General features: G+C 45.7%; 1 protein-coding gene across 3 annotated transcripts in view; it reads left to right on the top strand.

Moving 5' to 3' along the window:
- The window catches only part of LSAMP (limbic system associated membrane protein), a 981054-nt gene that overhangs the window by 950138 nt on the left and 14755 nt on the right, over positions 1 to 16161 (top strand). For 2 of the 3 annotated variants that reach the window (XM_030471710.1, XM_030471709.1), the window contains 4 exons: positions 3518 to 3652; positions 7445 to 7565; positions 8497 to 8645; positions 14636 to 14671. In XM_030471710.1, the coding sequence (XP_030327570.1) occupies positions 3518 to 3652; positions 7445 to 7565; positions 8497 to 8645; positions 14636 to 14671 (441 nt within the window). The remainder of the gene's footprint in view (positions 1 to 3517; positions 3653 to 7444; positions 7566 to 8496; positions 8646 to 14635; positions 14672 to 16161) is intronic. The other variant, XM_030471711.1, reaches the window with a different exon arrangement.

Here is a 16161-nt window from a genome sequence, read left to right as displayed (position 1 = left end):
AGCCTGGAGAAGAGAAGGCTGCATGGAGACCTCATAACAGCCAGTATCTGAAGGGGGCCTACAGGGATGCTGGGGAGGGACTTTTCATCAGGGGCTGTAGCAATAGGACAAGGGCTGATGGGTTCAAACTTAAACAGGGAAAGTTCAGGTTAGATCTAAGGAAGAAGTTCTTCACTGTGAGGGTGGTGAGACGCTGGCACAAGGTGCCCAAAGAAGTGGTGAATGCTCCATCCCTGGCAGTGTTCAAGGCCAGGTTGGACACAGTCTTGGGTGACATGGTCTAGTGTGAGTTGTCCCGGCCCATGGCAGGGGATTGGAACTAGATGATCTTAAGGTCCTTTCCAACCCAAACCATGCTATGATTCTATGTCTTGGGAAGGGTTGTCCATAGCTGTCAAAGCTCTCCTGCTGGAGATGGTGCATGATTTAGACTTTAAGTGCATGTACATATGCAGGGGAGAAGCCGAAAAACATCTTCCCTTAGGAAAGTATGTACCCTTGTAAGACACTTTGGAGCTCCATTGATGTGGTTCTCTGACAGACAGAATTAACAGCACCCTTAATGAGGGTGCCACTCCATTAGAGCTGGTTAAGTCACCCTCAACCCTCTTTTCATTATGATGACAGTCTTGTGACAAGGGCAAATTGCAGGAGAAGCAAGTCCCACTTGGAATGAACCCTGTGTATAAACAAGGCAGAACTACAGAGCAAACGATTTGCAAAGCAGAGGCAAATTAGATTTTAACCTTTTCTTTGTGAGTCTTTCCCTGATGTCTGATTAACTTTCCAGTCAACTGGCTGACCTACCAACTGGGAGTCCTGCTGTGAAAGGAGGGAAGTGTTGGTTGTCAGCTCAAATTGGGAGTGGGATTTTCGGAGAGCATTATTAGCAGGTAGCAATATGTGATAAGAAGATCTGGGAATTAAAAGAGTTCCCAACCAAAAATGAATCATATTTTGGCAAGAACACGAACAATATATTGGCTGTACAGACAGCGGCACGGTGCAGAAGTCACAATGCAATCCTTCACCTATGTTCAGCCATGATAACAGCTCATCTGAAACACTGTTGAAACACAGCTCATCTGAAACACTGAAAAACTGTTCAGTTTGGGGTATTGCACTTGCAGAAAAATGTGAACTTGTCAGAGAGGTCTAAAAGCAAGGAACAAGAGTGATCTAGGGTCTAAAAAAACCTCACCTACAGAGGAAGGTTGAAAGACCCTGGCAATGTTCAGCCAAAGAGAGAAAGGAGGGGAAAAAAATGATGACAACTGAGGGAGGAACATAAGTGATTTAAAAGTTGATAAAAGGCTATTGCAGAGAAGGAGGGAATGATTTGTTCTTTTTGTCTGTAGTGGCTAAGACAAAAATAATAGCTTTAAATTGCAGCAAGGGAGACTCGGGTCAAACTTCAGGGAAACTGCTCCAGTGGTAAGGACAGCAAAGCACAGGAACAGATTGTCTGGAGCGGCTGCAGGGCAGAGGATGGCTGTCTCCCTGACATGACCTATGTGTCCAGCCTTGAAGCTGGGGAAATTGGCTGAATGCTGACTGAAGTCCCTTCCAGTAGGGTTAAGATTCCTTAAAATATTCATGAGTTGCAGCGATAAAAGTACCTGTGAAAATCCCACCCTGCTTCCTTCTGCACTGACACTCCACCAGCCCCAGTGCACAGACCTATGTCCTGGAGCACTGGGTGGGAATCAGGAGCCAACTTTGCCTCCCTACCCTGTAAAATACATTACTGCTGTGCAATAAAGCCCTTTGGCAGACTGTAAGGGGATGCAAGAACTGCATCTCAACAGTTATGAGGTTTAGATATAGCAATGAGAATTCCACTCACCTGAACATCTGGTAAGAGCTGGAAAAGGGACTGCTGGATAGCCCCCCTGAAAGAGAGGGGAAACATTGTCTTTATATGAGTTTAATAGGTACACTGCTGTTTTCATGCTGAGCCTCCGTGACAGGGGATGGTTTTCCCCTAGAATGGTTCTGAAAATTGCCTGGGGAAAAGAAAAAATACAGAAAAGGCAAAAATACTTGTGTAAGGGACAGAGTTGTGAGCAGATTCTGAAGTGGCTGGAGTCCCTGCCTCTGATGAAGAAGGGAAATGCACTCTGTGGGCATCGCCAGTGTGTGCAGCCAGCCTGACCTGGCCAGTGTGCTGCAGCAAGCCTGTGCCTGTGTGGTGGGATTCACTGCAGCCTGAGCTCCAGAGATGGGGCTTTCCCACTGCTTCCACACAGTGCCGCAGAGCCAAGGACAACAGCCCTGTCCTCGCAGGCACTGTTTGAACTCCATTGAACAACTCTAAACACTTACACAAAGTGGGCAGGGTTTCAGAAGTGCTTGGCATCTATCAAGCTGAAAATGTCTTTTGGGCAGAGAGTTGCTTTGGAAAACCTGACCACTCTCTGAGAAACCTGAATGGGAGCCCTTGTGAGCTGACCTTTTCTTGTTTTGCTTTGAAATCTGGCTTTAAGCCTTTTGAGGGCTGGGGGATGCTTTCTCTGAACATACACAAGCACGCAACTGGGGCTTGTGGCTTTGCACGCTGCAGGCCATTGCTTGCAGCCCTCTCGGATGAGGGAAGCATCTCCCTTCACACTGCTGTTAATGTGGTTCAGATTCTTTCCAGAAGGAGCCTTTACTTTGCTTCCTGAAGGAATAGGGTAGGTATACCATTCCTAATATTTCACGCTTCCCTGGCACTTTTCATGCAACGATTCTAATGTGTTTTACATGGGTTAACCTCATCGCCCTTCTCTGACCAGGAGGTGATGGGAGAGAGGGGCTATTAGCCGCAGTTGACAGAGGGAGAGCGAGGGAGTGACTCACCAAGGTCACATAGTGAATTAAAAGCAAGGCCACAGCCCTCCCCTGAGTCCTGCCTCCAACTGTAACCCCAATGCTCAAGCCACGGCTTTCAATACTGCTTTAGCAAGGCAGCAGGGCTTAAATATGTCATTACGTATGTGCAGTAGATCAGGGATTTGTGATGATTATTGGTCTCTGCAGATCAGTTTACACTTTATTTTTCTCAGTTCGGCTGTATTTAACGGGATCTGATCAATGGCATGTCAGGGTGCTGGTTGTTCTGAGAGACAGAAAGGCATTTTTCTCAGTTTTGCAGTGGAGAAAAGGGTGCTGACAATACACCACCAAATCTGAGGACCCTGCTAGCCCTAAATCAGCCCTTTGGTCCCCAGTACTCAGCCATCGCACCAGTGAACCTACTGTGGTCTTACATGGTAGAGATTTTGCTGCTTGGCCTGGACAGCCTGTGAGATGCAAGGCTTTGGTTTTCCAGATTTCCAGAACCCAAGTTTTCCATAACTAAATAAAACGTTAGTATCTTGCTGATACAGCTTTTGAAATAACTTTAGAATCATTCATGACTGTTATGTATTTGCAGAATCCCTATTGTGATTGTTCCTCCATAGCAATTAAGCAGAAGGCTTCCCAAATCTGGATGCCTAACAGAGCCACCATCTGTATTTTTCTGTCCTACCAGGCAGAGAGTTCGAAGGCGAGGAAGAGTATCTGGAGATCCTAGGGATCACGCGAGAGCAATCGGGCAAGTACGAATGCAAAGCTGCCAACGAGGTTGCTTCAGCAGACGTCAAGCAAGTCCGGGTCACTGTGAACTGTGAGTACATCACAAGTGGAGCTGGTCAGCAGGGACACCTTTGCCCACAGGCAGGGGTGACTTCAGGATAAACAGGGGTTTATCTGGGTTTATATTATATGATCTGAACTGGGGGAGAGGGATGCTGAAGAAACCACCCGCAGTCAGACACATCGTAGGGTATAGTCTGTGCTTTAAACCTGGTAATGTATAAGAAAAGAAGGAAAAAGGGAGTAAGAGAGACAAAAAGAGAGGTGCCGTGAGTTGCCCCTGTCTCTCCCCTCGGAAACACTGGCAATGCCTTGTTTTCACTCATTGATATTCGGGAGAACAGTAGCGTGAAAAGAAGCTTCAGCAAGGCAGCAAAGAGAGATAAGGGAAGGTTCAGCTGGCTCAGAGCAAACACATGCCTGCCTGCACCCAGCCATCTCAGCAGCGCCTGCACGGGGACCCCAGCCCAGGGATATCACTGTTTAGGGTCCTGGGAGGCTGTGTGGAGGAGGCATGTGTTAATGAGAGGGTGCAAAAGCTTGACTTTTATGCTGGCTTCAGGTCATTATCATAAGGCCCTCTAAGAGACCCTCCGGGCACGAATTCAATATAGAAAGGGGCTTGACCAAAGTATATGGCAATCACCACTGAAAGGCACAGTTAGCTGTGTGGCTTATATCCACAGCTGTATGAGTAGGGCACTGATCCCATCGCCCATATGTGCTTAATTTCACTCTGCTGGTGTTCTCCTCCCACATGGACACAAGATATTTCAGACTGCCATTACTCTTATAATCCTACATGTGTCTATGTCCACCTCCATATTTGTATTGCTCATATTTAACACTGGAGTGATTTAAAGTGAGTATCCCCCTATCCCTGCTCTGTTTCCTTGCTTGGAGGCTAATACTCCTGCAGCAGGGATGGATGAATGGGAGGTATATCCTCTCTTGACCTTCTTCAGTTTAAACACCAGAGTATTAACTTCAACTGAAATTGGAGATAGTTACAGACATGTTTCAGGGTGCACATGCATGGCCTTGATTCATGAGTAGCACTCCCGAGCTTGGGTTAAGGCACAGACCTGATGGCAGAAAGTGTTTCAGCCCATCCCAGTCTAATTTGCTACCACATTAAAAGGTGAATTTAACACCTTTTAATACCAATCTTGCTCTTTGTCTCGTTCTTTTCCTTTGCGCCATCACATCGTATCAACTTGTCTGTCATGCTCAGAAGTCAAGGTTATAGGCTCCCTGCAGCATCTTCAGAATGCACAGTTTGTTATAATTCCCTTAGATAGTGGGTGTCAGTGGTTTAATACTGGCTGCTTCCTAGGCCAAATTTGGCATTGATGTGAAAATGTAGTAACAGATTTTCTGCACTAAAATGGTTGAGGGTTTTTTCCTGTCAAAACCAGCTGAGTTTATAAACCCAAGACATTCCATGAGAACCAATTAATATTTTCAAATGTTTCTGTGAAACATAATTTCAATGATGCTTTTAACGTGATTGAAACAGATTGTTTGTATCAAGGCAGAATGTTCGATTTTGACTTAGTTTCAACTCATAATAACTATGTTACAGTAAGATCTTAAAACATTTTTACTGTTGGAATATATGAAAATATAATGTGATAGAGTATTGTAATATTATGTGGCCTACTTTGTAATGTAAGCAACTTAGAGATTCCTTTAGGACAAAGGTTTTCTTTCAAAACAAAGGGAAAAAAATCTAAGAGGTCAGGAGGGCCACATGCAGGAAAAAAAATCAGTCCTGTTTGGGGAATGAAAGCTAGACATTTGCATACATCTTTCCTTATCTTGCTGCCTCAAACTACACCACAAGCAGCAAAAAGTGGGAAAACTACAGTAAGTTTGAAAAACGGGACCTGCCCAACCTCAGGAGCTGCCTGGCCATCTCTTATCATCCGCTGACTGTGGAGCACGTAGCTCGTCAGCCAGGACTGCAGGAGAGAGCATCCTCGCCTTGCTTTGGTCTCACACCACCACCTTCAGGCTTCCTGAGTAATGGCCCTTGCACATCACAGACAGGGAAACTGAGGCCTGGGGAGGGAAAAGAGCTGAAGGGAACCCACTCCTGGCTTCCCCAGCAGCACACAGCTAAACACAGAGGGGCTGCTTCCCAAGAACAGGCCAGTGCCTGTCCTTCTGCTGGGAGAGCGCTGCAGCAGTGCCCTAACAAGAGCAGTGGTGCTGAGGTATGTCCTGGCTACCCCTGTGCGCTCTGTCCTTTCAACATCCGAGGAGGATGTCTATGGATGGGCAAGGGCAAGGGGCCCACCGAGGTCATTTTCTAGGCCCATAGAAAGGTGCCTGTTCATGTTGTGACTCACCTCTGTGCTGGCTCCAGTGAAACGGAAAAGGTTTGTCTCGCTGCAGATGGCAAGAACATATATGGCTCGAACCAAAAAATCGAAGAAGGATGCTTAAAAAATCACCTTCACTATCCTTTTATCACCCCTCCTCCTTCCCAAATTAAAATATTTACGTGAACCCACAGCCTGTGAATGTAGGATCCTATTTATGTACACTTATTAATATTTATGATGTTAGAGGGCGCACTGCAATATCCCTAAAGCCCTGCATAAAATCCCGATTAAGGTCAGGAAAAGGATCACACTGAGATGGCTAATGTGTTCACAAACAAACTTCTTTCCATGAATTTTCCAGACAGAATTATTTTTTTCTTTGACTGAGACAATCCATTTTGATTCCTTTTTGGCCTTTCAGTGCTGGGATGGATACAGAGAGCAGAGCTGTGCTCTGTAAATGCAGAGTATGCTTTATGGTAACTGGAATCTCAGCTTTAGCCGTCTGAGTTGCAGCCCCGTAATCTCAGGGTATGCAAGTATTTGTGCCGAGAGACAAGGCACTTATTCCCTGATCCCTCTCAGCAGCCAGGCATTAAAGAATCTGCTTTTTAATATGTAAAACTTGTCGCTTAACATTTTGAACGTGGAGCTGGGCTTGAAGATGCTGGTGCCTACCCTACCTGCCCCCCAGCCAGCCCTGAGACTTAGCTCAAGTAGAACACACTGATATTTGCTCACAGAGCAACTACCAGGCTTCAAAGTAAGAAGAGGTGGGAGCACTGTGCTGGGCTGAGGGCAAGCTTTACCCAGAGCAACCACAAGCAAGCCCTCTTGGAGGGTGTGATAAAGCATGATGTCCAGGTGGGTCTGGGCAGGATTTATAACCTTAGGCACCTCAGAGGAGTGTCTCAACAAATGGTCTGGCTCTCAAAGGCACAACCACAGGTCCTGCTAAAGCTTTTCCCTTTCAATCCATGAATGTATTTCTCTCATACATGTTGCCTCAGTCTTTTCCTTCCTTATTACAGTTTTTTACATTAGACATAGAGGTCGTATGGAAAATATTTTTCAAGCCAGTGTTAACTTCCTACTTTATTGCTTTTACTTTTGCTGTCTTCCTTTACCCTTGATGAAGTCTTCTTTCTGATGAGCCCATGTGAACCAGAGATCCATAGGTGAATATTCATAAATTGCAGAAGTCCATCATTAACCTTAACTGTGTCTGTGTATGGCTGTGCATTTATGACAGCACTTTATTCAGCATTGCTGAAGAGAAGCACGCGTAAGGAGTGATGCTAACGCAGTGTATTAGAGAGAGTTCAAAGAGCAGGTATTCTCCAGAGGAGCAAGGGGAGCATCTCTCACTGCAAGCAGCAGCCATGGGCCTCCACCGGCCCGAATAGTTTGCATGAGCAGCCAGCCCTGGCATAGTATCAGTGATTTATTCCACATGGAAGTGTGTGATGTGACCATGTGTTTCCTTCCTGCAGACCCTCCCACCATCACAGAGTCCAAGAGCAATGAAGCGGCCACGGGACGACAAGCCTTACTCCGGTGCGAGGCATCAGCAGTGCCCACACCTGATTTCGAGTGGTACAGAGACGATACCAGGTAAGACTTTTAGCTCACCTCTGTCCTCCTGTCCTTTCCAGATCCTTACGGAATCACCTATGGTCCTCCCCAGCTCTTCTCCTCAAACAAATTACTCTTCACAAACCATGAAAGTCACGATGGTACCATCAGACTCAGCAGAGCCAAGAGGAGGAAATCGCTCTCTGTGCTAGGGATGCTAAAGGAAATGCAGAGGACGGAGCTCATGTCTTTAAGTCATTTATGGGCCAATACACAATTAAGACATCAATAGTGCTTTCTTCCTGATGATGTTCATGCAGTAAGTAGCCCATAATACAGACAGAAAATAGGTAGTGTTAGTCTCCAAGTAGGTAATGCCCCTCTAGGTGCCCTTCATGTAGGGGAAGGGGCTGCTGAGGTGTAGGATTCCCCCATCTGTGTGACCTGAGCCACCCAGATTTGCATATGAGAGAAAATGAAGACAGAAATGGGATGTGTCCTTACACCTGAGCATCTACCTGTCATTAAGAAGGTCATGTTATTATTCTAGGTTTTAACATGACCCATGTGCACAGGCTCAGCTTTGGTATATGCACATACTGGAACACGTGAATTGGTGTGTTTCACTAAAAACCTCTTGGGCAAGTGTGACTAGCTCTCATCTGGCCATGGCATGTTCATTTCCAAGTGTTAGTTGGTGCTGGGTAAAGGCTTCCTCCCATTCCCTTGTCTTTTCTTGCTTCTCTGGCAGCATTTTACCCTAGTGCACTCCTCCTTCCTTTCATTCCCTTCTCCTGCTTTCCATCAGTGCCTTCTTCGGTCTCTTCCTTCTCGCATCTCCTTCCTGCCTCCCTCCATCCATACCTGCCAGCTAAGCTGAATGGCTTTGGTTCACTGCCTGCTGGGCAGTGATTTCCTTCCCAATACACAACTTCCATTGCACTACACACCTCTTCTCCTGCCTTCCCAGGATAAACAGCGCCAACGGTCTGGAGATAAAGAGCACGGGGACCCAGTCTCTGCTGATGGTGGCCAACGTCACTGAGGAACACTATGGGAACTACACCTGCGTGGCTGCCAACAAGCTGGGAGTCACAAATGCCAGCCTATACCTTTACAGTAAGTATGAGAGAGGGTGAAGGGAGGTTCTGATTGCTCTCACAAAGACCAGGCTGTGTAGGAAGCACACAGTGACCAAAACTCAGGAAAGCATCTGCTTGCCATCCCCACTCTCCCCCAAACCTCCAGCACTGAACTGGCTTTCAGCGCTCTGCTTTAGATACCTACATGTTCATACTTGCCATGAAACACAAACACAGCCAAACTGAAAGGTTTACAGTCAAGCCCTTTGATTGACTTTCTTTGCTGAAGTTCGATTTCATTAAAATAATAAAAACATGTTTGTTTTAAAGCTGGAAACAAAAACCCCTTCAGAATGACAGCCCCTTTAATAAGGAGACAGAAGGCCAGGGCTCGGAGGGTCCGTGAGAGCTGAGAAATGACAAGTAATTCAGAGAGATGGAGAGAACTAGCCATTGAGCCTGAGGAGAACAAGAGAGAGTCAACAAAAAGAGAAATGAGTTTGAAAGTGGAAGGCATAAAAGTGGGAAAGGACAGAATGATTTAAAGTGGCATACCATAGGGAACATGGAGGGAAAGGTAATCAGCAGATGAAATATGGAATAAAAGCTCATTCTGCTACCTTTCAATTACTGAGTTGGTCATAGTGTAAACAGCCAGAAGCTGGGACTAGAGCAAACTCTAGAGCAGAGTTACCTGCTGGTTCTGAACTGTGCAGCTGATTGAAAGCTGACCCAAAAGGAGCCCCTCACCTACCACCCAGGCACAGGTACAAGCTGCGGTGGATTCAAAAGACAGTTCCCAATTCCAGGTCCAAAACCTGGGCTCGACATGGACCGCACATTGTTACTGCCACGGGAAATAGACTGCAGCAGAATGACCCCCTCACACAAATGGACATAGAGATGGAAAAAGTGACTTAGGGCTGCCTTCCTCTGACAGTCCCAGATTGAATTAAAACACTCAGGCCATGACGTGAATGTCCTTTGAAACAGAAAAACAGATAAGCTGTGTAAAGCAGTCTTAGTATGTGACGCAGTTTAGTCCAGTTTCTGCTTTGCGTGGTCAGATTAATCATCAGAAAAGCGATGTTTTAGTTTGGTTATGTTTTAACAGAGGTAGTGCAAAAGGATAAATCCAATGGCAATCTTTGTTTACCACCTCTGGATTCATTTCATGGCAGTTCGAAGTTTTGCAAAATCTGGGTGTATTCTGTGAGACTTCTTTTATAAAGAACAAATATTACCATAAAAGAACATATATTTGATTTCCTGTGGTGTTGCAGCACACAAAGCAAATTTAGACTTTGAAAGTCTTTTCACCCTGGTCTTGTGACTGTCATGAGATTCAAATAAAATCCTCAGGCAGCAATCTGGAACACAATTTCCAAATACTCCAGATTTGTTCTTGCTGATATTAATATAACGCTAAGTTTAGCATCCATTATTTGTGGCTGAAATCTAAATTTGGCCCTCTCTTTCGGTTCCTGTTACACAGATGAGCTGAAATGCATCACTGAAACAAAATATGAGATGAAATTCAATAATGTATGTATGCACACATGATTTTAGCTGGGGGGCTGGTTTTGCTGGAGAAGCATTTTGCATGACTTCAGAACTTCACCTCAAAGGATCTCAAAGGATTTGCTAGCGACGAATATTTTAACATCACAAGTTATTTAGAAACGGGTGTTATTAGCACCATTTTGCAGTAGGAAAGTAAGGTACAGAGTGAAGAAGTGATTTACCCATGGTTGTAAAATGAGCAGCAGAACCTGTAAGATACCCAGGAAGATCTTGCCAAGTTGCTGTTGACTATTCCAGGAGGAAATGTGGCAACTATAAAAGACAACTTGCAACAGAGAGGGTCCTATTGAGTCCCCTTTTGATGCATATGAAGAAAACTTTCCTGCTTTCAAGTTCTTGGATTTTGGTTATCATTTTCACCTAGGAAATTCAAGTCCTGTTTATGTTGGAAAACACAAGAGCCAGAAGAATGGAGATGCAGAGAAATCTGATGATTTCCAGTGGACTGTTTCTAACTTTTATTTTTATTGCTTAGTTAAGCCCTGTTTCTTCAGTGTGCAATTGCTTCATATTGTTTCAGGAAATCTCTGTTCTCCTTCTAGTTAGTGTGGAAGACAGAAAAAGAGAAAAAACAAACTCAGGCAAACTGCAGCTGGTATTTCTAAGGTTAAGAAATCAGCAGGGAAATGAGTGAAGGGAATCCAGCCTCATAAAGCAAGCAGCTGAAAAAAGACATATAAGTCTAGATGGAAAAAACACTGTAGTGCTCACACAGTAGCTGAAATAACAGGTAATACACACCCTCAGCTACACACCCAGGGAGAAAAATAAAGCAGTGCCAAGTGTTTGCAAGGTACAGCAGATACTCAGATACTTGGGAGTGTTTTTCATCCTTAGAATCAGAGATTTTGGTTCTTTTTCAAACAGAGAGCAAGCTCACCGTAGGGCAACATCCCACTAAGGAGGCAGGCACAGCAACGGTTCCTCAGTGTCCAACTGCGGAACAAAGAAGAATGGCACCCAGGAGTAAAGGAACAACCAGAGAGTTAATAGGGAGGCACTGGCAGCTTTGCCTGAGGTGGAGGACAGAAGGAGAGCTAGCAAAATGATGTGAAAGAACAGTTTAGCAATAGAGGAAAATGGGCAACTACTGTTCCAGGAAATCTCAGCCAGCACTGAAAAACTCTGGGAGAGATAGAGTGCCTTAGATGTCAATGCCATAGGTAGAAGATGCATTAAAATACAAAAGCAGCTCCCTTGAGCTGTATGAATAGATAGCTAGTGATCTTCTTCAAAGGATGTAGCAGCAGGATTGCCTGCTGTAGGTTGAGAGATTTATACCACTCGTTCCTGGAGTTTACAACAACATAAAAATGGCCATAGCAAAGGTGTGTCTTACCCAGGAACCCTTCTCCAAGAGCAATATGGAATATGTTTGCAGAGAGGGTACTAAGGTATGCTCTGGTGATACAAGTGATCTAGTAGCTTGCTGCCATCCCTTCCTTCCCACTCCTTTTGTGCACCCTCCTCTCTGTCAGGTGCTTTTGTTGTTTCCCTTGTTCTGGTAGTCAATGGACAACCCACTGAGCCAGTTCAACCTGCTAAACCACTGCCCAGAATGCCACCAAGTGTTTTCTTTTGCTGTACTGAGCTGAATTAGTTCATGGCAAGGCTCAACAAGCACCAGAACCCATGCAAGAGGGGAAGCTATGTCACATATCTGTGGGTATGAGGAGTTGGGAGGCAAGCCCGTGGTTTGCAGCATTAGTGAATAGGTTGATTCAGCTTTGCAGAGCCTAGGAACAGCACAAAATACTGCGAGCCTTAGGGAAGGGGCAGTAAAACAGATCTCTGTGAAAATTACCTGACAGAAAGGCCAAGCCAAGGCTGCCATCGCAGAGCAACAGAGGCGAGAAGCAGTGCCACAACTGCAGGGAAAGAATGTTGTTCCTAAGTGTATTAGGAGGGAGGGAACATTCTGCTTTCATTCCACTCAGCTAACAGAGTGCTATGAAAAGCATTACGACTAAAAGTCACAATTTCTATCTATCTTAACCCATGGTACAAAGAAGTGTAAATATGTGTACATGTACCAGATACACATCTGCTGTACAAGTATATAGATACATGGGTTTATGTGTGTGTGAGTACGTATACGAGCACATACGCCTTTGTGATGTACAAGCACGCACACACAGGTCCATAGAAGCAGGCATAGAAGCATCATAGCAGCGTCTGGTGTGTTCTAGCAAGGCAGAGAAAAGAAATGAAAGCTTTTCCAAATGAGTTGGCTCCTGCCTCCCGCTGAGCTAGCCTATCCCAGAGGATAAAACAGGAGACAACAGGGCCATGCCGCACATCCTCATGCAGTTCTGCTGGCTAAACTGTCTCAATTATAGGAGACTGCCACCTCAGCAGGTCCCCCGCCGCATCCTCTGTGGCTTGCATCCTCTGCACCCTTCGGGGAGTAAGGAAATGTGGAGGTGAAGCAGCAGCTGGCAAGACCCATCCCAATTAGAAGCAGCAGCAGGCAGGATCCCACCCTTCCCTCCTCAAGATGCTTCAGGTAGAGTTATCATTAGAGTCCTGCAGCTCTGATTGCAGCAAGAGGCGCATTTCTAAGAAGAGCTGGCACTCGCCTCTAACTTGTCATCATCTTTTAGTGCCCTGGCACACACAGCACACACTTACACCCCTTCTCCTAACTCTCTGCCCATGCTTTGTGGCACCTGAGCATGTGCTTATGGTGGTTGCTGCTAAGTTTTGGAGCATCACTGTGGCCAAAACCTCTCTTAGTGCAACCCCCATGTTTTCCCAGGGGCTGCCAGTAATGGGGAGACCCCGGAGAAGGGGGCAAGTGGTTGGGGTGACAGCCAGACAGGGCAAGGCTGAGACACAGCTAATGAGCCAAGGTGGAGCGATAAAGGCAAGGCGCAGCAGGTGAAGGGAACAGAGGCAGAGTCCTTGAATAGAAAGCAGCATGATAATGAGGCCGTAGTGCTTTGCTTTAACTGCTTATGCTGTGCAGTCTGCAGCCTGCTGTGCAGGAAGAAGGTAAAGGGGAGTTGAGTTATTTAAACAAACTAAATAACAAGGAAGTCATGTCAGCACAACAGCCTGCTTTCGCAGAACAATAGTCCCCTGTTGCTACATAAACACAGAGATCCAGGCTAGCTGTGTATTTCCTAGGCAAGAGACAATCTCCTCTGGTGCCTGCTGTGGATTCAAACAGCTCTATTATCACCATGAGGCCAGAGGGCAGGAGATCTGCCTGTGTCACAGGGGTTGGCCTGACCTGCTATGTCCCCATAGGCTCCAGCGAGTCAGAAACAAGATCTTTGCACCAAGGGTGCTGTATAAACAGCATTGGCCTCCAAATAGCTGGGCCTGGATCCAACTACCATTGTATCCTGCCAAAGCTCTATGTCCACCAGCAGTCATCTTAGCACTGCCCTTACAGGTAAGCCAGCAGACAACTCTGTGCCCCAGGCCCATCAGCTGTTGCATAGTGGCATATGTCTACAGCTAAATGTGTACCTACTGATCAGTCCATGAGTAGGAACTTGTCTCAGTCAGTATGAGGCATCCAGCAAGCTCTGAGAGTAATGAAAGGAGACCCAGTGATCAGAGTCAGTCTTGGTTCTGCACCAGGCTCTGCCGACAGTTCAGCACTGACTCTGGGCAAATTGCTTCCTTGCTCTGTGCATCAACTGCACAACCTGTAAAATGGAATTAACACTACTGTTAGCCTCAGACTGAGGTCTCTGACACCAGTTTTCATCAGTGTCTGTGCAATTCCTTTGAGATCCTTGTGCGGAAGAAGCAAAGCGTGAAGCCAGCAGTGATGTATAACAAAGTCCTGCTGTGACGTGTAACAAGGACGCATTGTAAAAACCCTATAAACAAAACAGCAGGCTGTGTACAACTCGAGGTTGATGAGTCTGCAAAACCTGTGCTCCTCTCGCAAGACAAAAGCTCAAAAGAAGCAGGGTGCCCTTGAGGATTCACCAGGGTGATCGTTCCCATGCCCAGATCCTCAGGGGACCTGTCACTGGCAAGAAATCCATTGCAGAGAACATTCTGGGGAGGCAGCAACTACCCATGGAGGACTTCCACAAGTCACCTCTGTGCCAACACTAGCTTCCAGCCAGAGATGTAGCTAAAAGGAGCTGTAGTGTGATGACATGAGTGGTCTTGAAAGTCAGAGGGGAGATATGGCCCATCAGCTCCAATCACATTCACTGCAGGTGCTTAATCCCTCTTGCTGTGTGGATATTGTTTCTTCAGTTTTTCAAATGACTTCTCTTTGACTCTCAGTCCCAGGGGATGTAGATGTGTATTAGGTGTGTTGCTAGCAAAATGTTCTGTATATGAAACCTACACTAGTTCATCTAATTTGGGGATGGACAACTCCATCAGGTTTGTATCTGCTGCTTGCTTGGTGTGAAAAGTGGCTTGTCCTTTTCTCCTGCATGTTGCTTATTGTTTTTTTTCCCCCCTTAGAGCGAGTTTTACCCACACTCCCCAATCCTTTTCCAGGTCAGTATATGTTTTATGTTGAAGTAGCTCGTTAGCCGGGTCATTCTCCATCATCCTGACAAATGCTCAGAACTAGGGACGGGCAAAACAGGTCAGAAATGCAGGAAAATAAGGGCCTTCCCTTCTTGTCTACATGTCATTTGGTCTCTTCTGCTCACTTTCCTCATCCTTCCCCCTTTCCTCTTCAGAAACCAACCAACTAAACAGCAACAACCTTTAGTCAAGCTTTGATCCATGACATTGTGTCCTAACCAGGTCTGGACAGCCTTCAGTGAGGTTCAGTTTGTCCGCAGACCTACTCCAAATATATATTCCTGTCCTAAGCTGTCTTTGCTCACATATTTGGATCAACAGCATAAGCAGACCTAAAATTTTGCAGGGCAGTGGAAGGGACAAATGAGAAGGTAAAAATTAAATCACTGCCAGGAAGTTTTCTCACTTTCGATGTGCAAACTGCTTATAGTGAAGCACGTTGTTTTCCCATTCCCCTGCCACACACCCCTCAAGCCTGCCAGTCAAATCGTGCTGCAATTGAGGCAGAAAGCATGGGGAGAGATGCACGGGTGAGGTGTTACTGTCTGCTATATTTCAAGGGAAGAGGGTAGGAAGGCAAAACAGGGTCTGGGTATTTTTCCCATCTCTGTGCGGCCCAAGCATGCCTCTGGTCCATGCAGCACGACCTGAGATGCTTGGATGCAACCTTGGGATTCTGCAAAAGCACTTCCAGAAAGCAGGCTCCAGCATCTGAAAGCAGTGTTTGACACTAAACCAACAACAAGGCAGCCAGTCCCCGTATTCACTTCAAAAACCTTGGCCTCAAGCCCTGTAGTATCTTTGCTTTACCGCCATATGACGAAGATGCACTCAACTCATGGGACGTTCAGAGGCCTAAACAGTTAATGTCTGTGCAGAGCTTTGAGGTAGAGTGTTATTAGGAACCCATGTTGTTTTGCAAAAGAGCACCTGCCTGAGTAAAGCACCTGCAGATACTCCCATGAAAAGAACAATAAATGCTGGGTGTTACTCCAGCTCCATTTAACTACTCTGCCTTTTGCAAATCAAGCTCTGCTCTTGGCAACTTATTCAGACTCATGCTGTAGTCACAATTGCCTATTTAAAAGGCAAATCCACAAATACAATTAAAGAAAAGTACCTACAAAAAAAAAGGAGGGGGGGGAAGGAGGGAGAAATCAAGCTACCATTAAAATTAAATCCCAGAGAGTGATTTGTAAATAACATTCAAGGAGCTGAGAAAAGGAGTAAAGTAGGCCATTGGGAACCTAGTGTGGAAAAATAAATCCAATTAAACACCATTATCATGCGTATTGCAAATGAAACTTGTGCTTGGATATGAAATTAAAGTTGCTGAGGCTGTTTGGGATGTAAGGGTTTGAGGAATTTTCCAATTTGGGGTGTTCTTCTCTTTTAAGCAGAATTTTCAATGGCATACATTTTTGTCTGATGGAAAACCCAGGGCTTGCCTTCTTTAT

The sequence above is a fragment of the Strigops habroptila genome, chromosome 2, assembly GCF_004027225.2.
Source record: "Strigops habroptila isolate Jane chromosome 2, bStrHab1.2.pri, whole genome shotgun sequence".
In the NCBI taxonomy this organism is placed as follows: Eukaryota; Metazoa; Chordata; class Aves; order Psittaciformes; family Psittacidae; genus Strigops; species Strigops habroptila.
The sequence above is the reverse complement of the archived record's forward strand: the minus strand, read 5'-3'. Positions and strand labels throughout refer to the sequence as shown.